Genomic DNA, 27,377 nt, shown 5'->3' on the forward strand with positions numbered 1-27,377 from the left:
TGGGCATTTGCCTATGAGGGAATAGGTAATTTTTGAAAGTTACTGTTATTCGAAATCCTTTCTTCCCTCTTTCTTCCCTCTCTTTCTATTAATATTGCCATACTGTCAGTCTGTTTCCCTTGACTTTTTGCGTGCAAGATAACTGGATCCCTTTTTAAAGTGTGTACCCCTTAATAGTTAGGGTCCCTTGCTACTCTTCAATTGTACTCTAACTAAGGGCAGTGGTCTTCATTCCAAAACTTAAATGAACTTGCAGTTTCTTGAACTCACTCTTATCTAATTTGCCTCCAGATTTTTTTTTTTTTAAAGATTTATTTATGCATACAAGAAGTGCCGGGGGTGAGGGGTGAGAAGATTCACCAGAGACAGAGCCGGGAGCAGAGCAGGCGGATCTACTGAAATACACTCCTGAGGGGAGCAGCAGGTGAGACAGGAGAGGTCTGCTGCACCATGTGGGTCAGCTCCTTGGCCGGCGGGGGATCGAACTCGTGCTGTGGAGGCTGTGGCTTGCTTCACAGTGCTGCGTTTAATCCCTTGTGCCACTAGAGAGGCTCCTAGTTTGCCTCTAGATTATATAGCTCAAGCCATGTCATCTTTCTTCCTTTTGTTTTCTTCATTGCCATCTTTTCCAGTCTTTTTTTTTTTTTTTAAAGATTTATTTATTTATTTATACAAGAACCGGGGTACAGGCCAGATGCACGGGAGGGTAAGAGGATTCACCAGAGACAGAGCGGGGAACAGAACAGCAGACTGACTGAAATACACTGCTGACGGGAACAGGGGGTGAGACAGGAGAGGTCTGCCGCGCCATGTGGGACCCCAGCCGGTTGGGATCCAATCAGTGCTGCAGAGGCTGCGGACAGCTTCACAGCGCTGCCCTCAACAGCCTGTGCCATCAGGGGAGGCCCTCCTAGTCTTTTTTGCTAATTCATACTGCTGTTCCATAGAGCCTTCCTTGACCTTAAAATTTAGTTTACTGTTTCTTACAAGCAGGTTAGGTTTATCTCTATCATATTTACTGCTCTGTCTTACCATTAGAAGAGAAGCTTATCAAGGACAGATAAGCTCCTATTGTGTACAGGAGTGATAGTAAGAATATTAAACAAGTCATGGTAAATATTAACAAGCCTGACAAGCTGATAGACTAGGATCCTGGAGGAGGCCTGCTGCTGTGGTAGAGTGAAGGAGATATTGTGAAAGACTTTTAAATAGATCAAAAGATTGGTAGGTGTGTCCCATGGAACACTACACAGGGTATAGAACACATTCTTCTATCTGATTCTGAGGAGTTTGGACCTTTCATTTTCACTGGACTATCCTATAACCTGTAGAGAGAAATTAACCAGCAGAAAACTGATAGCAATCCAAATCATTCTTTATTTTAACATGCAAAATATTCAATGGACTTCTCTTCCCCACTGTGAGAGAAGCCAGTCTTGCACATATTAAGCAAATCAAACATATCTTAGGGGCTTCCATGTTTGTCTGATCCTTGAATTCTCCTTTGAACTGGATGTAACACCTTTTTCAGTTCCTTCATTAACTAACGAGTTAAATAAAATATTTGAAAGGTGTTTGTTTTATGTTGTTTGAGAGTCATTTCACCTCGTCTCTCTTTTTTTAAAGCACCCTTAAATAATTGTGGCGATCTTCTGTTAGATTATTTAAAGAAAAAAAATGCCTATCAAAAACAAAGCCTCCTCTCATGAAAGAACTAGTTTTTTTTTTTTTTTAAGCTGTGGTATTCTTATATTTACTTTTAATACTTTATTGTCACTGATTAAATGTGTAATTAAGCATTATTTCTCTCAGATATCTATTAGAGGTACTATAATACCTGATTTCTAAATGTCCTCTGACTTTTAATTTTTGTCTTCAAAATCAAATTTTAAATAAGGAAATTTTAGTGGGCAGAATGAGGGGCACCCTGGGACCCCCAAATCTACATGCTCTAAATGGATTTTGCCATCCACTGCAAAAAGACAAAGCATGTTCTCTGTATGCAAGGCCTTTAACAGAAAAGAACTTTAATAGAATTGATATGCAATAGAGAGAACAGAAGAAAGGATAATAGTTTTCAATAAAGCACCTAACATTACCCATTCCATTGTGGGTAAATGCCCAGCAAAGCAGGGTTGGAGCTAAGTGTGGCCAGTGAGACGCGAAAGCTTGCCACGCGTGTCTAAGGCAACTTCTGGTGGGGACCCATCAGAATGGGGCAGAAAGGGCCAGGCAAGTCTGGAAGGAAAAGAGCAAAATCAAAGAATAAAATCCTTTCAGAACATATTCTCTTATTCTGATATACCTGAAACTATCTTTGAGATTTCCCAGAAGATCTCTGAAAAATTACAATTATTTGTTCTTATAAAACAATGATAGAAATAATTAATTTGTTTAATGAGCTATTGAATCAGAAGACATGCTTAGATTTCCCTAGGTTATATTTGAATACATAAAATGTATTAATATAAATATACCTGAAAATTCCTGAAGATTGGTCATGGCCCTCATTGTCTATAATATATTCCCATTGCTCAGAATTCAGTAGTAGTTTGACAGATATTAGGCAACAACAATGTAGTGTTGCCAGTCAATTTCAGTTATTATTTATAAACCACCATTCCCCTACCTCAGTTTTATAGAAATAGAAATGACATGATACTGTAAAATAGAGGTGTATAATATGATACGATGTACTGTCAGGGGAACAGTGAGAAGCAAACTCCAAGCCAGTGAATGATGCTCTGAATGGGCTCCACCCCCATCTCCTTGCCCAAGATCACAGGTGCCAAGGATTACAACTCCCAGAATGCTGTGAATCTGACTTCCTGAACAGGCTTCCACTGGGAACTAGGGATAGAGTTAAGTGGCCATACTTGATTTAAAACTGAACAGCATGCATACTTTCACTCACACTATGTTGCTGGTGGGAAATGTCATTGGATTAATCCTCTCTCTCATTACCCCCTATTCTCTCCCTCCCTCTTCTCATTTCCTTGGAAATAAAATAAACCTTTTTAAAAATTTCTCTCTGTATGTCTGCTTTTGGGTCTTGTTCTGAGTTCTTAATTATGCAGGTTGAGAACTCACAACTTGGGTCACCCTATTTCTCCAGAGGAGGCTGTTTAACATAAATTAGTTAACATTTCCATTACCTAACATGACTATCTTTTTTGAAATGAGAAAATTTATGATCTACTCTCTTAGCACTTTTCAAGAGTCCAATATAGTGTTGTTAACTATAGTCATCATGTTGTACATTAGATTCCCAGAACTTATTCATCTTTTAACTGGAAGTTTGTACCCTTTTTGACCAACATTTCATCCATTACAGAGGCGTTGCAAAACACCATTCTATTTCTATGAGTTTGACATATTTTAAACCTCCATATCTGTGAGATCATATAGTGTTTGTTTTTTCTTTAATTTATTTCATGTAATGTAACACTTTCAAGATTCATGCATATTATTGCAAGTGGCATTATTTCCATCTTCTTTTTGGCTGAATATTATTCCATTATATTTCACTCATTCATCTGTCTATGTATATATTAGTTGTTTCCATATCTTTGCTACTGTGAACAATGCTGCAGTAAACATGGGAGTATAGGTATCTTTTGAGATATATGCCTAAAAGTGGGATTGATGGGTGATATGGCAGTTATATTTTTAGTTTTTAGAGGAAATTTCATACTGTTATCCATAAGGGCTGCATCAATTTACTTTCCCACCTACACAAGTGCTCAAGGGTTTCATTTTTCCCACATGCTCACCAATCCTTTAAGTCTTGTCTTTTTGATAATAAGCTTCTTTCATTTGAATCTAACATCTTTTAGGACAGTTGTTCTAAATAAGAGATGCACATTAGCATTACCCATAGAATTTTGTAAAAAAATGCAGATGTCTAAGCCCTACTCCAGAGTTACTGAATGTTTTCGTATTCTTATATATATATCTCAAGATTATTGTATATACATCAATTTTTTCTCTACATAATTAAATTCATGATTTTATAAATCAAATGTAACATTTGATAATAGACTCAATTATTACCCATAGGAAGTCTGTCTAAAAAGTTATTTTTGGAATCACTTTATCATCTTGTTTTGTATGCAGAGAAATGACCACATTTCCTCATCAGCCACTTTATCCTGAACTTTCATCAGATCTTTCACATGTGAAAATATCAGTAATAAACAATCACACTTTCTTTCATCTGTCATCTATAGGTAGTTTTTGTTTTTCTAATTCTTACCTGTATGGGGCCTCACTGGTGGTGCAAGGGGTTAAGACGCAACCTATGAAGCTATCCGCAGCCACTGCCGCACAAGTTCGATACCCAGCCAGTTCGATACCCATGGCGCAGCAGACCTCTCCTGACTTGCCCGCTGCTCCCCTCAGCAATGTATTTCAGTCAGTCTACCTGTTCTGTTCCCCACTCTGTCTCTGATGAATCCTCTCACGGCCCCCACACCTCTGGCCTGTACCCCAGTTCTTGTATGCATAAATAAATAAATATTTTAAAAAATAATAATAATTCTTACTTGTATGAACTGAGTTTGTATCACAGTTTGTATCTTCAACAAACAAGCATTGTTTCAGCCCTTTCGTATACTGAGCACTTCAAACTATTGACTTTTCTAAGAATAGACTTCTGGGTACAGATGGCATTGTTTGTCAGTGGGCTAAGTCAGGATTTCCAAACTCTCTTAAGTCAAGAAGACAGTGTTCTAAGGCTGTTAATGTATGCATGGTCTAGTAGAACACAATTTAATTACATAGGACTGAATGAACTGATCAGCAAATGGTATTGTGAATATTTGTTTGAAACTTTATTGATGCTCATTTACTGTTCTCTATTCTAGATATATAAGCAAGCTCCTTTGCTTTTTGTAAAGCGCTCTGTAACCAAGAGCAACTTAGTAGCTGCTGCTATTGTAAGTAAAAATGCAGCATTTTCAAACAGTATCTGATTCCCACTAACTCCGTCTCCCTTACCCCCAATGGAAATCAGAAACTCTTACTAAATCTTTTTACTGTTCATGACATTATATATTTACATAAGCTCAATAAAATATGTCCTCCTTTGTGCCATGAGATAATAGGAAATATTGGGGTATACAGTCAAAGCTTTGCCTAGAATGTTTTATTTAAGAATGATTCTCATTTAACCAGGTATGATATCACTTGTAAGGAAATAAAATAGACTTACTTTACTTACTTAGGATTTCCTTATGGGGCCAATGCTTACAAAAGCCTCTCAGGGAGACTAGTCTGGAAGCTGGCTTAAAAGGCCCAGCGTTCCAGGTGATGAGGAAAGCCACTCCTGAGAGATAATGGAACATAGGAGGAGAGAAGTGTTCACCCACGGGGTTTGGTGATACAGGTGAAATTTGATGAAGAGAACTGGGTTTGGTTTTCTAGCCAAAGACAGCAAAGACTATAAACTTTTTTTTTAAAGATTTTTTTATTTATGCATATAAGAGTTGGGGTACAGGCCAGAGGTGGAGGGGGAGTGAGAGGCTTCACCAGAGACAGAGTGGGGAACAGAACAGGCAGAGTGACTAAAATACACTGCTGAGGGGAGCAGCAGGTGAGTCGGGAGAGGTCTGCTGCACCATGTGGGTTGCTCCCTGGCCAGGGGATCGATATCGTGCTGCAGAGGCTGCGGACAGCTTCATAGGTTGTGTCTTAACCCCTTGTACCACCAGGGAGGTCCAAGACTATAAACTTTTAAAGGTTCAATCTAAAAATCCTCATGAAAATTTCCCAACTGAAGTTTATTTTGTGATTGTTCAATAATGTGCAGCTCTAGATTTCCAAAGCAATTCTAAGCAATTGGAAATCCAGCTCTAGATTTCCAAAGCAGTTCCAAAAGGAGCTTTTTAGAAAGGCTCCTATTACACCTTTGCAAATAATGAGGCCAAATCGAATGGACCAACCTTACAGGAATGTTTTTTCTTTGGAACTATTCTTGACCAAATGGGGAAGGTGGCATCAAAAAAATTCTTGAGAGATTTTTCATTGAATAAAAAGATTGCCAGGTAACTCCAAATGAAAAGGATATATTCTTTAGAGCATATCTTTCAGTTTTCTGATTCTGTGGAGTTTGTGCTTTGAGTTTTTTACAATGCTATAGAGATTATGAGTTAACATTAGCAATCTCTAAATAGATAGAAATTCAACTTGTACAACATTGACATAACGCAAATAATTCTTGTCTATAGACTTGCAAAAAGTTTTTGTGCCATGGTGGCTCAATTAACTTTCCTCTTCATTGTGGAAGAAACCAGTTTTGCATTCCTTAAGCAAATTGGCTTCAACAATCCTGATGGATTTATAAATTTGTCCAAACTTACCTTTGGAGTCTCAGGACACCGATGTGTTCAGGACAGTTCTTCTAGTTCCATCAATAATTACTGAGTTAGGGGGGAAGCGGGAAGGTGACCCCGCGCGGGGCGGAGCCGGCCTGGCGACGCGGTGGGGCCGGCATGGGCGGCGCGGGGCTGCTCCTGCGGCCGGCGGCCTGGATGCTGAACCAGAGGCGGGGCATCGCCTCCTGGCTGGCTCGGTGGTTCCCCAAATCCCCAGCTAAGTCTGTGGTGTCCCTGAAGACACCCATCAAAGTGGAGCTGGTAGCTGGAAAAACCTACAGGTGGTGTGTGTGCGGCCGGAGCAAGAAGCAGCCCTTCTGTGATGGGTCCCACTTCTTCCAACGCACTGGCTTATCTCCACTCAAGTTCAAGGCCCAGGAGACCCGCACAGTGGCCCTCTGTACCTGCAAGGCCACCCAGAAGCCCCCATATTGCGACGGCACCCACAGGAGTGAGCGGGTACAAAAGGCAGAAGTGGGCTCCCCACTCTGAGGTAGCTGCTGCCTGGCCCCAGGGGCCTTAGCACCTCCTTTGTGGGGAGGGAAATGGAATGCTGAGCCCAAAAAGGGGTCCTCCAGGGACCCAGTACTGGCAGCTGGCTTGTCTAGGGCTTGTTCTCCAGAACCTGAGGTCTTGGACCTGGGCATGTGCAAACAGAGCCTGGTTTAAGGCTGGCTGGTGTGATGATGGCATTAAAGGCTTGTCCCCGCGAAAAAAAAAAAAAAAAAAAAAAAATTACTGAGTTAAATAAATATTTGACATATAAATAAATGTTTGTAATATATCTGCATAAGAGTAGTGATTCTACCTTGTTTAAAAAAAAATATTCTTTAAAGGTAAACCTTTGTGCTTCTGGATAACAGTGTATCCTCAGGTATTCAAAGAAGGAGGTCACAGGGAAGCTCAAGGGAGTTGCTATTTATCAACTGTTGAGGTAACTGAAGTTTGTTGCTAAATAGATCAAAGATAATGCCCTTTTATCTCCATTTTAGGTGGAAAAAATGAGGCACAGAGCTGCTAACTTGCTCATTTATATTGCCACCTATATTTAAATATATCACATTTCTCCTGGTACTTAGATTCAGTTTATTGAGTTGGTCTTATCAAAAAAATTTTTTTTGTGCCTTTCTTGCAGCAGCATTGTATGGCAGGTGTCATTATCTCCATTTTACAGATAGGAAAACCAAGGTTATATGACCAAAAATTTTAAATATATCCCGACACAGTGTAACTTTCATTGTACAGTGATTTTGGCTGAAATAGCCTGTTTTTTTATTCTGTCAGCATATACATACTCTGCTTGTTAATCTGTCTGAATGGCTGATCCTGCTTTTCCTATGCAATGGGTATGTGATTTCAGATACTTGACATTTCCATTTCTTAACCTTGCAGTGCTAAGCTCCATCCTGGCAGAGTTCTCTTCCTAAGAGAAGCTGTTATAAACTCTTGAGGGTACTTAGGAAAACTGCTGTTTTAAGAGGTCATTTTCCCCTAGTCATGGAAGACACCGAAAATACAACTGACCAAATAAAATTGTCACAGGGGTAAGCCCAGAGATGAGTATTTTAGAGCAGAGTGACCCCTCCTTTTCTTTGCTCACCATGCAATATATAAACTAGTTTCACATGAGTGCTTGTCATTTCCCCTCCCTTCCCCCTTATTACCAGTTGCCAGCACACTCTGTCCACCCCCTCTGCTCTGGCCTTCTGGCAGAATAAGAACCTCAGCTCTGCTGCTCCTGAGCCAATCTTGGTATCGCTCAGTAATGACTTCAGCGGTGTGTTCTTGGCTGCCTCTAGCTTGATTTCAGCTGGTTTTTGTTCACTCAGTGGCAGATTGTTAAATAACATGTGTTTCTTATGCACCAAGTTCCTCATCCATGTGGCATCTGACATTTTCATTACTGTTCATCACAAACTTCACAGCATCTACAGTTGCAGTCTTTAGTTATTAGTTCAGCATTTACTTAGGCTGAATATTCGCTCTCTAACACACGGAGACAATGCCAACCCTTGGGGAGTTAGATCAGTCAATGTGAAAAGTAGGTTTGTTTTATTTCTTGTAGCCACTGTGTGTGTGCTGAAGCTGAGGCTTAGTTCTTCTTCCTGGCACTGGAACACAGAAAACCCAGTCGCTATAGGAGTGGGTGGGAAAGAGAATCCACACTCCCTTTCTTCAGCTTTGGGCTCTTTTCCCTAGCATTTGTGAATGCAATTCAGGCACCCTTGTTGCTGCACGTTTAATATCAAAATCACCTGTCTCTGAATCTCCCCTCATCCTTCCTGCTTCTATTAATGTTAAGACCATTTCCCTTATCCACTTCTTCTCAAACCCTGTAACTGAGTTTTCTACATCCATTTTCCTGCTTGTTATCTGCATGATCATAAGCCCTGCCAATTTATCTCAGCTTAATTCTCGCATCTATCCTCATCTAACCATTCCTTTGCCAATTTTCTATGTTCAGTGCATCGGTGTTGATAACTTTTTAAGAATTACATATAGGCACGACCCCATAGCTCCACACTGTCCTGCATGTAGCTGCTTACCACCATATTAGGATCTAGAGTGATATTTCCATGTGTGTTTGGGAAGGAGTTGGGTGGTCCCCAGATAACTATCTTCTTTATTACTAATAGGGTGTGAATTTCAAAACACTGGCAGCTCTGTTCTGGTGAAGTGAGTTGAGCCATATATGAGTTTCCAATCCCTCTCACTCCTGCTCTTTGTTCTTGCAGCAGAGAATATATGTAGCTTAAGCCATGTATCCCAACTTTTCATACCCGAAACTTAGTCATCTATTTTGCTATTCAACGGGAAGTTTGTCTCCTAAGCAGGAGGATTTCCAGACATTGCTCTGCTGATCAGGTGAATTAGAGTATCTGTCAAATTGCTTAAAAAAATAATTTTAAATGCTTCATGACTCCCACCAATTCTTCATCACTAATAAAGCAGCCCCTTTGTTCTGGATTCTATTTTGTACTTGACAACCCTCTGTAACTGGTAATGATAGGATGCTCAGGGGGAGGGAAGGGCACACACCTGAATAGGAATTGACACACACCCAGCACAGAATGCACGGTATGGGGTAAGGAAAAATGTCAGGCTTTTCTGCCCTCCCGCCATCAGGATAGATGATGGATCCTTGCGGTCCTGAATGCATGTCTGATGGCGGGCACCTGGAGTAGGGTGTGGGCATGGGTAGATGGGATTCACCTGGGCTAAGACTGCTTTTAAGGGCGGCGTCACAGGGACGCCAGCAGAAGCCAAAGGAGAAGCCAAAAGAGAAGCTGAGAAAGAAGTAGCAGAAGCCGAGAGAGAAGCAGAGATCACCGGAGAGCCCAGATAGAGTAAAGACTTGCTGGGGACTGGGAGGCCTGCCAGCCTCCCGGCCCCCCAGGACCCTTGCCTGCTGTGTACTGGGTAAATCCCAATAAAAGATCTGCAAAAACCACTGAGGACTCTGACTCCTCCTTTACCTAGTCTGCATGGGATCCTAGAAAACCTGCACAGTGTCCATTCCTGACTCTACACACGGACACACTATATGACTAATGATCTGTTTTCTTTAAACTAAAACTCTTTAAAACTCTGAGATTTCTGCCCCGCTAATACCCAAAAGAATATGGGGCATGGACACCATCTGATGCACCAGGGTCAAAATAACTGGGGAAGCTGACAATAAGTTCTGGGGGCTAAACATGACAAATACCAGAAACATCAATTGCGATGGGCTGTTCTGAAGGGCTATTTGCTTATGAAAAATGTCTTTGTTTAATCCAATATAAAAAGGCCAGCTTGAGATGAGATGTGAGACCACTTTCTTCAGGGTATTATACTTACCGATCTCTCAGTCACTGGTGATCTGAAAAATAAAAATGCAACTTCTAGTTTCAATTTCTGTTTCTGCTTATTGGCTTTCTGCATGTTATGATCAGGTAGATTATTGTAGGGTAAGGAAAAAGTATCAGGCTTTTCTGCCCTCCCGCCGTTAGGACAGATGAGGGAACCCTGTGGTCCTGAATGCATGCCTGATGGTGGGCACCTGAAGTGGGTACACCTGGCCTGAGAGACTGAGTTTATAAGGGCGGCATCATGGGGACACCAGCAGAAGCTGAGAACCAGCAGAAGCCGAGAAAGAAGCAGAGAGAACGCCAGAGAGCCCCGATAGAGTGAAGACTTGCTGGAGGCTGGGAGTCCGGCGTCTCAGACCAGCCTCCCAGCCCCCCAGCACCATTGTCTGCTGTATACCCAGTAAATCCCAATAAAAGACTGAAAAGCCACTGAGGGCTCCTGGACTCCTCCTTTACCCTGTCTGCTGGATCAGTAAATCTGCACCATGTCCATGTGCGGCCCCTACAATTATCAAGCAGCCCGAGCGCCAAGAACCTGGCCTATTCCAGTAAGAGAAAACTGGGAGAGCAACAAAGAACTAAATGACTCAGCTTGCATTCCATCTTTCTGCCTTGTGCTTCCTCTTGGTTCATGTTATACCCACTGTCAGAGCTAGCTTCTTAAAATGTCAAGTCACTACCTCAACTTCAGTAGCTTTGGAGGCAGCTTGCTACATTCAGAATCATGACAACACTTCCTGGTGTTTCCCCTGAGCCTCTTGCCACTAGTTACCTTGATTAATCCAGGTTGGGCTGAACTGCAGAACACTGCTCCTCATTACTGGAGATTGGCCACTGCATTATTAAGTAGCTTCTCTCTCCAAACCTCTACCTTTGTGTTCTGTGAAGTGGCTCTGCACTCTGTGGGGTGTAAACATGAAAAGGTTTTATTTTTATTTAATCATTGCTTTAAACCATACTTTGTTGACTCACTGTTTTGTCTCTTGATAGCTGAGCACCACTTCATTCATGTTTAGTTATTAAAATCTGGGTCAATCTGATATAGAACTCAACTATCTCACTTCTTGCAGGTCAAGCGTGATTGGTAATCCCAGGGATCCCGGTCTGAAGTGGAAAAGGGATGATCTTCTCTGTCACCCCCTTCCTCACACTCATTGGGGTCTCAAGCACCTTTGGGGTTGTGTTCTGGAATGAGAAAAGGGGAGTGGCAGTGATGGTTTCATGTCACTTAGCCACCTGTGCCTGATCCTCTCTTGTCTGGTGCTTCCCCGTATATTCTCTGTGAAGTGTCATTCACATGCTGTCTTCTTCAATAGGGACCCCCGTGCTGCATAAGTTCTTCAGAAGGGCAGGGGGCGTGTCCAGATCTGCCATGAAAATTGAAGAAGGATTCACCTCTCAGGTAAACTTCAAAGCCGCTTCAAAGTCCTGGAAATCACACCTCAAAGACAGTCAGCAATGCCAAAACTGGCAAGCAGAAGTTTAAGTATATTCTGGGAATTATTTGATGATTATTGGGGTCATCTTTCTATTTAAAATAGCAACTGAAAAAGTTTTTTTTTAAATTACAAAGATTCCAGAGATATACTTTGGGGTGCACAGCTAGCAACACAGTTGATGGCTTTGCTTTAATCTTTGGCTAAGGTAAGTTAGCTGAGAGGACTAAGGGGATGACTTGGCACAGAGTAACTCTTGCTCTGTGTGTGGGAGAAAATTATCCTTTTTTTCTGCTTTACTGTGCTCAAATAGGGAAGACCAAGAACTGGATTTCAGACTGCCCCCTTATGTTTCAAATCCCTGTTTTGTTTTGTTTTTTTTTCCTGTTCCATTCTCTCTTTCCCCAAAAGCTAGTCTCACCATTTTCTTGTATGGAAACTATTTTTTCCCCATATTGAAGACTGCTGAAGCTTGTTCAAGGTGGGCTGATGTCCCAATAGAGTAGAATCAATCAACCTTTGTGCCTTTGGGCCCCTCCAAATCTTGCTGGAACTTTTAGTTGTCATTTTATTCCTAGTTTTCAAGAAGCTTACCTTAAAGATTAACCTATAGTAAAACTGTCCTTTTTTAAAAAAGATTTATTTATATATACATACAAGAACTGGGATTCAGGCCAGAGGTGCGGGGGTGGGGGGAAAGTGAGAGGATTCACCATATACAGAGTGGGGAGCACAACAGGCGGATTGACTGAAATACACTGCTGAGGGGAGCAGCGGCGAGATAGAAGAGGTCTGCTGCACCATGTGGGTAGCTCCCTGGGCTACTGGGGATGGAACTCATGCTGCAGAGGCTGGAGATAGCTTCATAATGCTGACCCTTAACCACTAGCACCACAGGGGAGGTCCCAAATTACTTTTATGAAGTAAATTCTTTGAATTTTCATATATGGATATATTCATATAACCACCTGATAATAAGAACACAGTATAGTTCTACCACCCAAATATTTCCTGTGTGTTCTCCGTTTGTAATCACATCTTCCTCACCCTTACCTCTTGGCAAATACTGGTATGTCATCAGTCACCATAGTTTCATCTTTCACACAAATGCAATCATATAGTCTGATACAGTGACATACAGTATGAACATTTTGAGACAGATATTTTTCACTCAGCCTAATGCCTCTGAGAATCATAAATTATGGAAATGGAAACACTTCCTTTTTATGACAGAATAATATTCCATTGTGAGTGTGTAAGTATGTGTATATGTAATTAAATCTAACATCACATACTTGTATCCATTCATCCATTGTTTCCTTGCTTTGCTTATTGTAAATAATGCTGCATTGAACATGGGATGCAGATATCTTTTTAAGTTAATGTTTTCATTTCCTCAAGATAAATACCCAGAAGTGAAATTGCTGATCACATGGTATTTCTGTTTCTAATTGCTCAAGGAACCCCCTACAGTTTTCCATAATGATTGCATGTGCCAACAATTTTTTCCTATTTGTTGCCAATAGAATTCCATGGTATGGGTGTAATACCATTTCCCAGTGGTGTTTTAGCACTGCAGCTGATTTCTCTGGGGCTCATTCCTGGTTTTCTTCTGAACTCAGTATGGTTTCTCCTCAGACGCAGTTACTATTGATCCCTGTGGAGACATCTTATACCAACTGCTAGTTCTGTCTTGTCTTCATTGAAACAGAATGTATAGCCAGTGGGTGTTTTGTCCTTTCTGTTTCTCAGCTTTCCAACTGGATGTGATTTTCTTCTTGCAAGGGTAATTCTTTTCTTGTTCAGGGCATGTTCTCAAGGAACTGCTGTGAAATGTTTGTGAGGTTGCCCTCTGAGGCTTGATGGGAATTTTTTGAACTCTGAAGGGGATTATATATTTCATTGCATCTTAGAGCAAGAGTTTGGATCCCACTGAACTGATCTCCAAAACCATTCCAGACACTGATTTCAGGATCTTAACTACTGTCTCTCAGAGGGGGCTCTTGTGGGTCTTCCGTGGCATGTCCAAGTCGTGGATGATGTTAGAATAACAAAATATATATTTGTACCTACAGTAAAAGCACTTAATGTATTTATGTATTTAGTCCCATTTAATCTTTATTACAACATGGTAAGGGAGACCCAGTGCCTAATATGTGCCAGACACTTTAGAAATATATATGCATCATCTCATTTAATCTTGCCGGGAATTTTAGAGAAAATTATTCTCATTTTGAGATGTGCAGTTCAGAAGTTAAGTTTACTGCCTAAAGATAGCTAGTAAATGGTGGTATAAGGATTCAAACTCAGGTATTTCAAACACCTTCTACCACGGCTGTTGCAACATATCACGAACCTGATCACTTAAAACAGAAATTTCTTGTCTCACTGTTCTGGAGGCTGGAGATCCAAATTCAAGGTGTTAGCAGGGCCATGTTCCTTCTGAACTGGGTAGTGACAGCGTTCCTTGCCTCTTCCTAGCTTGTGATTTGCTACCAGTCTTTGGCATTCAGTGATTGGCAGATGCATATCATCAATCTCTGCCTTTGTTGGCAGATGGCATTTTCCCTATGTGTCTGGCTTCACATGGTCAGCTAATAAGGGCACTCAGTCAGGTTAGATTAGGATCCCACCCTTGCCCAGTATGATCTCATCTCAATCACTTACATCTGCAACAATCCTATTTCCAAATTAGGTCACATTCTGAGATATTGAGGTCTGGAACTTACACTTATCTTTTTTTTAGCGTACACAATTCACACATAATAGTGCCTGTTGTGTTACAGAACTCTGCTAGGCACAAGCATGGTAATGTAACTATTGTTCTTAACCCCCCCACCAAAAAAATCCTTTACCCTCAAATTTGGCTCCCTCTCCCTCTTTAGAGCACATTATTTTAGAGTGATAATTTCATGTTCAAAATGCTTTCCCACAAGAGTCCTGGTAGGAATTGTAATGTTCATATTTTGGTACAAACTTTATAATTCAGAAAACAGTTGAATTGATCAGTTCTTTCCCTTTGTAAACAATCATATGGATAGCAGAGTAAACTTAGGCTTAGATTTTGTAGTATAAGATTTTATTGTTTACTCTCTGTACTACTTTATCTAATTTTTGCTGTTTATTTTTTTGAGGAGACATCCTTTTTTTGAGCATAAGTTTTGTGATTCTAAATCAGTGAGGCTCAAAATGGCCACTAGTAAATTATGTCTGCTATTCTTTTACTTTATTTTTCTATGACATCCATATTGAAGCAATTTAGCGTTTTCTCAATTTGTAAATGAGAATGCAGAGTGGAGAAGAGGGACCTTCCTATCACATATCTTAATATTTGTCCATTGAGATTTTCTTCTTCAATGTTACAAAGCTATTTTAAAAAACTTTTTTTTTCTTTACAAATCATATTATGGGCATTCTCTGTGCAATAGAAAGTTAATTGGTTATTGCATTTTAAAATTCTGCTTTCCTCTAAGCATATTTTACAAACTCTCCCATGTGACTTGTTGCCATGTTGCATTTGAAATGCCAGCTCACTAGACAAAGATCATGTCTAATACATTTGGTTTACTTGTCAGTCTCACTAAATATTTAATAAATACACACAACTATCAATTTTATTCCTACAGTGCCTAAGCACTTATTCCCATTTCTGTACAGAACCAGCTGCAAATCATCCTAATGATACTGAGGAAGAATATGCTCCAGTCCATTTAGAGCCCATGTGATATTTAACAGAAAATACAAGATGTAAAGATGTCTCCAAAAGCTGTGCATGAAATGCGTAAAGTTTTTTTGTTTTATTTTTAATTGATGGAACTACTTTAAAATAGCTAGTTATCTAGCCCTTTCTACTTCTAGATGTGCACTGTTTGTCTTGCTTCCTCTTGTCCAGAAAGCAGAATCATTGAAAGCAGATATAGGATATTTTACATCAAGCTACTTTTATGAATATTCTCTTTTCTCTCTGATTTTGACCAAATATTCTTTGATGTGTTGATGGAACATCATTTTGCATTACAATATGCTCTCTAGAAATTTCTTAGAGAGGAAAATATTGCCATTTCTAAAATATTTTAGGGTAATTTGAGTCAAGAAAGACAGCCAGTTTTCAAAGGTGAAGTCAAGAGTATGACATAGAAATAAGAATTTAACACCTCAAGGTTTTATTTATTTTTTCACTTTGAGAACATGTAGAAGTTCAGTCTTTTTCACTAATGCCACTCTTGTTATTTGGCTGTTTTTGTACCGTGCAAAACTAAGCTAGAATCCCAATACATTACACTTCTATATTTCCCTTATTCAACCTGAAGCTCCTAGAGATGGCACAGAAAGTAGTAGGGGAGAGGTGACTGGGAATCCCTCTGGAACCTCACTGTCAAGCACTAATCATGTGATCTTGGACCTTGGTTTCCCTTCCTGGGGATTAAATTAAGTGAGTCAAGTTTGAAGAGCAATGACTAATACACAGTAAATCCTATACAAGTTTTATTATTCTCCCAGCATTAGTTTGGTCCTATATTAGCTGTGTGGTCTAGGGAAAATCTTTTAAACTTTCATATGTGAAATGTGAATAATAAAACCTAACTCAAAAGCTTTTCATGGGGATTAAACTAGATCTTTTATGTAAGAAACCCAGTGCTCATTGCTCATTGCCTGTAACTGGGCCAGGACAGCTATATACACAATTCATTGTGTTTGATTGAAGACATTCCAGTGGCCAAAATCATTAGCATGTCTTCAAAGGCTCTTAAAACTCACTGCACCCTGAGAGCTGTTTAGACATTGGGAGTGATCTAGATTATTACTAGTCATTTAACATGGTGTTTGATACTGTATATGTAATACTGAAGTTTATAGAACTATTTTTTGGTCATTATTCAAGCCATTTTTGTTGAGTAGTAGTTCATTACACCACAAAGTGTCAATGTCTATTGAGTAAAAATAGCCAAGTAGGATAAAGAATTATTGTTGCCTCCTACATCATCATTCCAAGACCCATGTTTCATTGAAACCAGTTACTGTTGGTAAAATAACAATTTCTTCTATAAATCCCACCATGACTATGTCTAAAAGTTTAGGGCTTTCAACTTAAAAATAACATTGCACATCATTATGCTTTCACAGTGGGTAGGAAATTAATAGAGTGAGTCCAAAGCACAGCTTACAGTTTTATTGAAAATGGGCAGGTTTAAAATATTTTGTAGTTTCCTTTGAAGTTCATGAGAACTGCCTATATACTTAGGAATAACTTGGGACAATCCAAGATTTACTGAGTTGAGGTGATAATATTAAGTTTGGAGGGTTATGTTCTTTATCATTTGTCCGTGAAACAGTTTTAAGAGTATGATCACCTTGTTTTGCGTTTCTAAGCAGTCTGACTTATTCAGTTTTTGGTTTCCTGGTTCATTACGTGATCATCATTCCATATGGTGCTGTTATCTTCCAGCTCATATTTTCATCAACCAGTCCTAGCTTGTTGCCCATTTAATGATGCAGAAATTCAAATTCAGGGATGGGAGTTTCAGATGTTAAAACACCATTGCAAATTTACCTAAAGAAAATGAGTAAAAGAGCATTTTTATATTCAAAGTAAAATGAGTCTTTATGCTAAGGAAGAATTCTCGATCTCCTCAGTTCTCATACCTTATAAAAACATAATCCAATTATAGAATGACTAAAAAAGAAATTTAGGCTCCTTAGCCTACTCTGAATCAAACTGAAATAAGGATGAATGTATTTTAACTCCAATCATGTGTGTTAGGTTTACCAAACTGCCATAATCCTCTTACTTGTCAAAATGATTCATTTCAGAGAACAAACACATTTCCTCATGTATCCCAGAGCCTACCCCAATTTTTTAAAACTCAAAACTGATTTCTATTAAATCCATCCATGATTTCCATACTTTAAACATCTGGGACATACTAGATGATTGATCTCCTTAAATGGAGATGGCAGAATCTCACACATGATTTCAGTTATTTCTGAGGGGTAATGACAACGACCAACCCAGAGTGGTCCAGACTTTGACACTCAGTCACTCAGGTGAATTCTAAACCTGGTGTGAGGTCATGAATTTTGACATAAGCAGCCTAGAGGGAAACCTGGAGCAATGTGACTCATTGTCTGACACAATTACCAGGCAGGCTGCAGGTAGCATCCTTCCAGGATAGAAGAAGGTTACCCAATATATTTTTAAAAGATTTATTTATTTATGCGTACAAGAGATGGAATGCAGGCCAGAAGTGTGTGGGGGGCAGTGAGAGGATTCACCAGAGACAGAGTGGGGAGCAGTACAGGCAGATTGACCCAGTATTTTGCTTTGGCAGGCAGGTGAGATTTTCTGATGACTTTCAGCCAGTGCCTTTCAGAAACAGGTGACTGGTTTCTGTAAATTGGCCTCCTAGCTTAGCTTTCTCATCACTGCTACCCAGGAATTGGTCTTAGTAGGTTGTATACCTTGCATATTTTAATATTCGCTGTTCATGATATTAAAAATAGATTTCAATCACTTCATTGAATCTCAGCTCCAAGCAATATCTAAGATGGCTAGAACAAGTTGTTAGCAATTGATAGAGAAGACACAGAGTAAATATCTTGTTTCTTCTGAAATGAACATCCTGCCTTGTTTACCTAATTAGATGTTTTATAAATGATTATTTTTAAAAGTAAGCTAATGGTAAAGTATAAAGGCTCATCTATCCTCATTTGAATCGCCTATAGGGGTCATTCTTGATTCTTTTTCTTTTTTTATAGCATATTTTGAATGTTATAATAAGCATTCCATTTTTATTCATAATACAAAACTATGCTTTTAGGTCTTTCTAGATGCTTAAATGTTTTGCAGCACAGAAAGCATTATGTGCTGTAGGGTAAGGAAAAATGTCAGGCTTTTCTGCCCTCCCACCATCAGGATAGATGATGGATTCTTGCGGTCCTGAATGCATGCCTGATGGTGGGCACCTGGAGTAGGGTGTGGGCATAGGTAGATGGGATTCACCTGGGCTAAGACTGCTTTTTAAGGGCAGTGTCATAGGGATTCCAGTAGAAGCTGAAAGAGAAGCCGAGAGAGAAGCTGAGATAAGGCCAGAGAGCCCAGAGTGAAGACCTGCTGGGGGGCTGGGAGGCTGGCAGGATCCAGCATCCCTGCCTGCTCTGTACTGGGTAAATCCCAATAAAAACCTGCAAAACCACTGAGGACTCTGACTCCTCCTTTACCCGGTCTGCATGGGATCAGATAACCTGCTCAGAGTCCTATTCCTGTCCTCTACAGTGCTTATTTGTCAAAAAATGTAAAAAATCTGTATATTTTCACCTGGAGCATATACATATATATGGAGGAAAATTATCACTGGTCCTCACTGGCCAGCTGCTACATCATTTGAGACTAAAATTAAATTTAGTGGGTGGGAAAAAGAACTGGGTGAAACAGTTCTTAATTTCTGCCTTTAGCACCAACTTGCTGAAATATCTGATAATGATCACTAAACTTCTGTGTCTCTATTTTTTTTTTTTTATTTCTAGATGGCAAACATGTATCCCTTTTCTTGCAGATTTGCTGAAGACTTAATTTGGCCCAGCAAAGTGACTGGGTATTGCTCTACAGTCAGTAGACAAGTAAGTACTTCGATTTTACCCATCACATACACCAGCCAGAAAGTCAAGAGGCATTACTTTGCTCTTTCTCCTCTTTGCCTCATTGTTCTCCCATATAAATTTCAAAGACTTTTATTGAAAGGGAAACAATGAAAATAATTCTTTCTTTATAACATCAACAAAAGAGTTATTTGTATATAAATCTATAATTTGTTCCCTAAGGTCATGGTCCAACATTTTGGAGACAATGTCTACAGAACAAGAGGGACAGACATAGATGGTGTGTTAGTTTGGAATATAAGAAAATGATGGGAAGGGTAGCAAAGGATTGTGAACTCTTGAGTGTGTGTATTTCACTGGGCTGAATAAAGTGATATGGATCACATAGCAATTAATGATAATTTCTTTGTGCATCGGTCAAGTGTTCTACCAGCTTTGGGATCTTTGGAGTGCTAGCTTCCACAAAGTAAGAAGGTTTCACTTATGACTCAAGTCAAATGTATTCAATATATGACCACACAATATGAATTTATTGAAGGGAATAAATGTGACAATAATACAAGCATACAATTCAATTGGCTGCAAGGGGGAGAAGTCCATAAATCTCTTAACAAAGCCCAGAGACTGGCAGGCAGAATGGATAGGAGCTGGCATGTAGAGTTCCTGATATCCATCCATCGACATGGAGGGGAGTGCTACTTCTCAGGGTGAGAGCCCCTGGAGGCTCTTGCCAAATGCTGGAGAACGTTTCTGGGCTAAGGGTGTGATGTCCATAAGCTACTCTAATGGGCTTAATTGTGGTATTCCTATGTGTGCCACTTTTCTGAGGTATATTTTCAGGACCACTTGATAATTTTTATTTTGGCAGGGCCTTTCTGCATAATTGGGTTTTTATCTGTCCTTACTTTTCCTATGTCTGTTTATCAGTGTCTTCATAAATAAGTGGTTGCTTTTTAATTGATAACTTAAGTCACTCTATCTCCACTGCCCTGCTTTCCCATCAGTCAGGGTCTTTATAATGCCAACCCATATGACACCTTGATCAATCAGGATTATTACAATAGCAATGGATGTGACATCAAGAACATTTCATTTCATGCATCATTTATAAACTCTGTGCTATGATATCACAATCATTCCCAAACACAAATTAAGCATGAACCCAAGGAGACAAGTCACTTTCTTTTCTGTGGACTACTGATGCCCTGGCATCAGTGTATAGTATCTAGTTGTAATGAGACAGACAACAGAGGAGAGAATGACTCAGTAGATGGTTTTGAATGTCCCACTGTGTAATTGTTGCATTTTACGGTTCTAACCCAAGACATGTTCAGAATAGTTCCCCCTCATTTGGAAGAAAAAAGCAAGCAGAAGATTTTGAATTTCCAAAAATATGTATGGGTGAATTCTGCTTCATTTTCATCTTTTTAGATAACTGTGTAACCTTAATTCAATAACCTTTTCTCGAATGTCTTTTTTTGTGTCATGTAGGAATTTTTATCTGAAATATCTCTACTGAGGTAGACTTATTTCAGGACTGAAGATCATTGCATAGGTTTCCCCCAAATGTCAGAACTTTATACTCATCTTCTCATCCATTCTCAGTTATTCCCTTTGAAAGAGTCATGATGCTTTTCTGCTTTCTTCCAAGGTTTATAACTGATTTATTTTAAAAAAAATTATCATTTTTTTGATCTTTGAAGCTCACCTTTCTAGATCATCTTATGTTATCTCTAACACTATGAATTACTTTCTAGTCTGTAGATTTCTTTAAAAAAAGATTTATTTATGCATACAAGAACTGGGGTACAGGCCAGAGGTGTTGTGGGTGAGAGGATTCATCAGAGACAGAGTGGGGAACAGAACAGGCGGATTGACTGAGATACACTGCTGAGGGGAACAGCGGGCGAGTCAGGAGAGGTCTGCTGGGCCATGTGGGTAGCTCTCTGGTTGGGGATCAAACTTGGGCTGCAGAGGCTGCAGACAGCTTCATAGGCTGCATCTTAACCCTTGGGACTACCAGGGAGGCCCCAAGTCTGTAGATTTCTTTTTATTATTATTTATTTATTTATACAAGAACTGGAGTACAGGCCAGGTTCGTGGGAGGGTGAGAGTATTTACCAGAGACAGATCGGGGAACAGAACAGGCAGACTGACTGAAATACACTTCTGAGGGGAGCAGTGGGTGAGACAGGAGAGGTCTGCTGCACCATGTGGAACCCTCGCAAGCCGGCTGGGATCGAACCGGCACTGCAGAGGCTGCAGACAGCTTTACAGCGCTGCGCTCAACCGCCTGCACCACCAGGGGAGACCCACTCTATAGATTTCTTAATGAAATCTTTGGTTCAATGATGGTTATTCATACCCAGAGATCAAGCATTTCTTTCTGTTATTTCTGCCACAGCTAAACAGCTTATGGGCAAGCATGTAGGATGAAGTAGCTTTGAAAGGAGTAAGAAAGAATGTGGTCAGATGAAGGCTACATGGCTTTCTCCCAAGGAATCACCCAAGAAGCCACTATGTTGTGATGTTACCATAGCCCATGATTTATCCCATTTATCATGCTGGTCAGCATTTTATAGACTGGAAAGTCTGACTCATGCTAATCGAAATTACATGACACTAAAGTATGTAAACCACAATAAGCAATTAGAATTGGGATAAAATTTTCTTATGATGAAGATGAGTACAGTGTATTGGAACTCCTGGGGACCGGAATTAGCCAGAGCTGCTCGCTGAGTGCAATAAATTGGGTAACCTTGAAGAATATTTTACCATGGCTTTTCTGAACCTGTTGAACTGTCAATTGTTATAGATTATATCACTATAAGAATGAAAACTGTGTATCTTTTATAGGATTTTATAAACAAGGTCAACTTCAGAACCTTCTATCCCATTCTTGAGGCTGATTGTCGTCCTTTTGTTCATGTCACTCATCTTTAAACTGGGTACAGTTATGTTGCTGTTTTAATAATGATAAGCAGCATCTAAAGCCCCTGTTCTTTTGTTATTTTCAAGTCTTTCAAGTTTCTGAAGACATGAATTTAAAGATAACCTCCTTGGTTACTCCCACAAAGACAACTCTTATAAAACATACATGGAATTTTCTAGTTTATTAATATTCTATTCCTGGGTAGGTGACTGATCTTTGCTTGGTGACATCATGGTTTCTCATGGTTTCTCAACATATAAATAAAATACAAGCTATAATCCTTTATCACTTTCAGATTGGCAAAGCATTCGTACCTTTCAAACAATTCCTGCATATATAGTACATGGCAAAACAGAAAAATTCAAGTATTTAATGCATATGCATAACAGAGTAATATTAGAGAGTGTATAAGTGCAGTTATATAATTTATTATTGATCATTAATCAAAGAAACTTGCATTTGTAATGAAATTTCCTTTAGCATGTCCCAATTGCAAACCATACTGTGGAAATCTACACTGACAAGGAACCCACAGTTTCATGGAATAATTTAGCATATTTTGGAATGACTGTAGATAATTAGATAATCCTCTATTTTTGATGTTATTGGTAAAAGTCAAAAATTCTTGGGCCTCCCCGGTGGCGCAGCGGTTGAGCGCTGGGTTGCGAAGCTGCCCGCAGCCTCGGCGGCACCGGTACGATCCCCGGCTGCTCCCCGGCCACCGGAGGAGGGTCCCACATGGTGCGCAGACCTCTCCTGCCACCTGCTGCTCCCCTCAGCAGTGTACTTCGGTCCTTCTGCCTGCTCTGTTCCCCGCTCTGGCTCTGGTGAGTTCTCTCACCCTCCCGCTGTATGCATAAACAAAACAAATAAATAAATAAAACATGCCTCTATAAAAAAAAAAAGTCAAAAATTCTTTTATTAAAAGAGAAATTTTCTATCATCTTATAAGCAATGTACTCTTCCATTCAACCTCCATTAGTTTTTTCAGTGTTTTTCTTTTTTCCTTTATTTTTATTCATTCATTTGTTCTTTATTTGCTTGTGAATTTATTGATTGGTTGATTTATTTTTCTCTGCCACCTTCCCTTATACTCCATTGACTGTTTCTCTCTCCCCCTTCCCTCTATTTTTGAATCTGCTTTTGCAATCTTTTTAAAATTATTTTTATTGAGGCAATGTTAGTTTACAACATTGTGTGTGATTTAGAGGTAAAAGTTCACACTTTTTCAGATGTATGTCACCACACTACACCCACCACCAAAGAACCAATAATTCTCTACCAGCCCATAGGGCCCCCTCTTCCCTGTGCTCCTATCTCCTCCCCCTCTGACAGCAAATTCTACAGTCAAATTTCTGGGGTTCCTTTATAATTTTATCTGTTCCTTTGTTTTGTCTATCTATATTTCACATATGAGTTTTAAAAACTCAATGTGTGGAATTGAACAAGTATACAATTTAGTCTGAAGGTACCATGTTTTGATTTTAAGACTAGTACTTTTTAATGCTCATATCACACAGCTGGCTCACAACAAACCTGCTCATGGGTTGAAAGAATAAAAATTATTAAAATGGCCATCCTACCAAAAGCAATATACAGATTCAACGCTATTCCAATAAAAATTTCAATGTCATTCTTCAAAGAAATAGAACAATTATTGATGAAATAGCCTGAATAGCCCTGAATAGCCAAAGCTCTCCTGAAAAAAAAAGAAGGGAATGGAGGCATCACACTCCCAGACTTCAAACTATACTGCAAAGCCATAATCATCAAAACTGCATGATATTGGAACAAGAACTGACACACAGACCAATGGAATCAAATAGAAAATCCAGAAATAAGCCCACAGATTTATAGCCAAATAATCTTTGACCAAGGAGCAAAGAATATGCATTGGAGCAAAGAAAGTTTGTTCAATAAATGGTGCTGGGAAAACTGGGTCGCTACATGCAAAAGAATGAAGCTTGACTACTACCTAACACCATGCACAAAAACCAACTCAAAATGGATTAAAGAACTAGACATAAGACCTGAAACCATAAAATATATAGAAGGAAATATAGGTGAAACACTACATGATATGCACATCAAAGACATCTTTACAGACACATCACCCAAAGTGGTGATAGTGAAGGCAAAGGTAAACAGCTGGGACTACATCAAATTAAAGAGCTTCCACACAGCAAGAGAGACAATAACCAAAACAAAGAGAAACCCCACCGATTGGGAGAACATTTTTGCACACAACACTAATGATAAAGGACTGATCACAAAAATCTCCAAAGAGCTGATGAGACTCAACAAAAACAAAGAAAATAATCCAGTCAAAAAATGGGCAGCAGAGCTAAAAAGAAACTTCCCTGAAGAGGAAATGCAAATGGCCAACAGGCATATGCAAAAATGTTCAACATCACTTGTAATCAGGGAAATGCAAATCAAAACTACAATGAGATACCATCTTATACCAGTGAGAATGGCACATATTAAAAAAAAAAAATAGCAACAACAAATGTTGGCGAGGTTGTAGAGAAAAAGGAACTCTCCTGCACTGTTGGTGGGAGTGCAAACTTGTCCAACCACTATGGAGAGCTGTGTGGAGATTTCTTGACCTACTAAACATAGAGCTTCCATATGATCCAGCAATTCCACTCCTAGGTATTTACCCAAAGGTCACAGAAACATCAATTCCGAAGAGCACCTGCACCCCTGTGTTTATAGCAGCACTATTTATAATAGCTAAGCTTTGGAAACAACCCAAATGCCCAAAAATAGATGACTGGATCAAGAAGATGTGGTCCATATACACCATGGAATATTACTCAGCATTCAAAAAAGAAACACATGCAATTTGCAGCAACATGGATGGCGCTGGAAGGGCTCATGCTCAGCAAAATAAGCCAGAAAGAAAAAGAAAAATACCAGATGGTCTCACTCATAGCAGGAATCTAGAAAACTTATATAAGGGACCAGGAAAAAGAATAACTATAAGAAAGAAAATATCAAAATCAACAAATAACTATGAACCAGAGACACTCTATGGGGGGTGGGGGACGGGGAAAGGAGGGATTGGGGTCAAAATAAGGGGGTTGTAATTGTATGGGAATATAAAAAAAATTTAAAAAAAACTGTGATTAACAAAACCAAGGTACTTTTTATAAATCCAGTGTCAAACCAGGTTTCTTATCCTGTGATAATACCAAAAATTCCTTTTATTCTAAATGCAAAAATCTCTAAGTATAGAAATCTCGATGTGCTCTTGTTATATGTCATTTTATTATGTGGGTCTGACCTTTTATTCCTTCAAGTTCTTTTTAATTCTTATTTCTTCCTTCACTATATTTATCCAGAATATGTAACCTTATACTGGATAACTTGAAAGAACACACACACAAGACACAACAACAAAAACCAAAACACTCGAAGTCTTCTTTATCTCTATATAAGACATCAATAAATATATGTTCTAAAAGGCCAAAGAAAGCATATTGTATCACAACATAGACATAGAGTGTATCAATATTTTGTTAACTAATTCATCCAGATATCCATGGACACCTACTATATCCAAGCATTGTGCTAGATTTTGTAGATACTTGGTGAATAAACAAATGAGGTCTTAGCTTTTATGCTGCTGATACTTTAGTGGAAGAGAGAGAGAATAAACAGTGTGGTGGGAAATAATCAGGAATAAGATAGAGAATGATAGAGCTGGGTAGATGGTCATCTAATTTAGGGAGAGGTTGTGCGTAGGTGGCATTTAAACAAATCCCTTCATATTGAGAAGGACTCAACTACTCAAAGAACTAAGAACATTCCAGCCTGAAGGGAACAGCAAATGCAGGCAGGAAGGAATGAGCTTTGGTTAAGAATAGAAAGTCACCAGTGTGACTGAATCTTAGTAGAACAGGAGAGAAGTAGGTGGGGCAGATCCTGTAGGACATTGTAGATCAAGGTGACAGTTTAGCTTTCTTTTTTTCTTCTTCTTCTTCCTGGATTGTCAATAACTTTTGAGTTTGTTTAATTAGTAAACAATCCATCCAATTATACTTTTATTTAATCCATATTTGTCCATGGTTCATGAGGATAACATGTTAAACTGGAAATATAGTGGCTGCATTCTCATTTTTTGTTTCTTCTGATGTACAATTCAAAACAAACTAACAAATACTTTTAGGATTTGTTCCTAGTTAGGTTTTTCAGTTCTTCTAAACCACTGTTGATGATTCCATTATAGACTTTTATAAGGAATTACCATCAGGTTTGAACAGTAAAAATTTCTATAGTTTATGTTTTTGAAATATAAACTAAGAGTTTTGCATCTTCATTTTATTCAAATTTCTTCTGTTCTCCTGGATTGCACAGAGGTGACCACAAATATTTCTTGATTGAACTTACTTACATGATATCTCAATATTTGGCAATATAATTCACTCTACTTAGGGTAGCTAGACTCCTTCTTTCTCACTACAAATATATCAGACTTTTTTCTTGCTCATCATGGTTCTAAGTTGAGGCACTTTTTCTTAATAAAGAAGAGAGAACTAGAATTGTACTTAACTGTTCTGTGCCCTTCACACACCTAGCAACTTTACTTGATGTGTTTCAATAGCTTATTTCAGGACCACCAGCCCAGGCCAACATTACCTTACTTTAATTTAAGCATAATTAACAACTGGTACTAAACTAAGATCCTTTTACAGATAACAGTTTTCTTTTCACAGAAATATTTTATTTGTGCAGATAAGATGCTTAAATCCCAGAATGTTTTTCATCAGAAAAAACACCGGAAAAACATATATAATATTTTACTTCTCGAAACAGAGAAAAGGGCAGACAATGATATAAATGTGTTGAATTCATCTCACATATAACCATGAAAGTTGGAACCTACTTGGCTGTAAATATGAACTTTCTAGTTGTGGGCACTGTGCAAATTGTACTTACCTTTGTGGTTTGCTATACTGAACAAAGCAAATCTGCAATAGAAATCATAGAAATTTTGATGTCTAAGCTATCTCATTAAAGAGCTAAAAATGAAAATGTCTACAAATCAGTTAAATTATCTGGGGCCCAGTTTTCTCATTTGTAAAATGGAAAAGTCATCTCTGAGACTCCTAGCTGTGATACTCCATGATTGTAAAAAAAATTGTCTTTCTCTTGAATAGGAAGTTAGATCAACTTTGTGGAT

At 39.1% G+C, this 27,377-nt stretch overlaps 1 protein-coding gene and 1 long non-coding RNA gene across 4 annotated transcripts in view; one reads left to right on the plus strand and one right to left on the minus strand.

Moving 5' to 3' along the window:
- Positions 1–6,490: 6,490 nt before the first annotated feature.
- LOC119243805 (CDGSH iron-sulfur domain-containing protein 3, mitochondrial-like) lies at positions 6,491–7,079 on the plus strand. Its single transcript, XM_037509722.2, has one exon. The coding sequence runs from the start codon at positions 6,492–6,494 to the stop codon at positions 6,864–6,866; it is 375 nt and encodes a 124-aa protein (XP_037365619.1). The 5' UTR covers position 6,491; the 3' UTR covers positions 6,867–7,079.
- A 1,144-nt stretch (positions 7,080–8,223) lies between these two features.
- LOC129145596 (uncharacterized) overlaps positions 8,224–27,377 on the minus strand; it is a 31,289-nt gene continuing 12,135 nt past the window's right edge. The window contains exons 3-6 of one of the 3 annotated variants that reach the window (XR_008551378.1): positions 17,013–17,212; positions 10,998–11,125; positions 10,215–10,236; positions 8,224–8,485 (exon numbers count right to left, since the gene is read on the minus strand). This is a non-coding gene — a long non-coding RNA (uncharacterized LOC129145596). Of the gene's footprint in view, positions 8,486–10,117; positions 10,237–10,997; positions 11,126–16,822; positions 17,213–27,377 lie in introns of those variants that run through there. The other 2 variants (XR_008551377.1, XR_008551376.1) reach the window with 2 other exon arrangements.

Source organism: Talpa occidentalis, unplaced genomic scaffold (assembly GCF_014898055.3).
Source record: "Talpa occidentalis isolate TD23 unplaced genomic scaffold, MPIMG_talOcc4v2.1 talOcc4.13, whole genome shotgun sequence".
Classification (NCBI taxonomy): domain Eukaryota; kingdom Metazoa; phylum Chordata; class Mammalia; order Eulipotyphla; family Talpidae; genus Talpa; species Talpa occidentalis.

Coding starts and splice junctions, on each gene's coding strand:
- LOC119243805 (XM_037509722.2), top strand. CDS start 6,492: ATGGGCGGCGCGGGGCTGCTCCTGCGGCCGGCGGCCTGGATGCTGAAC.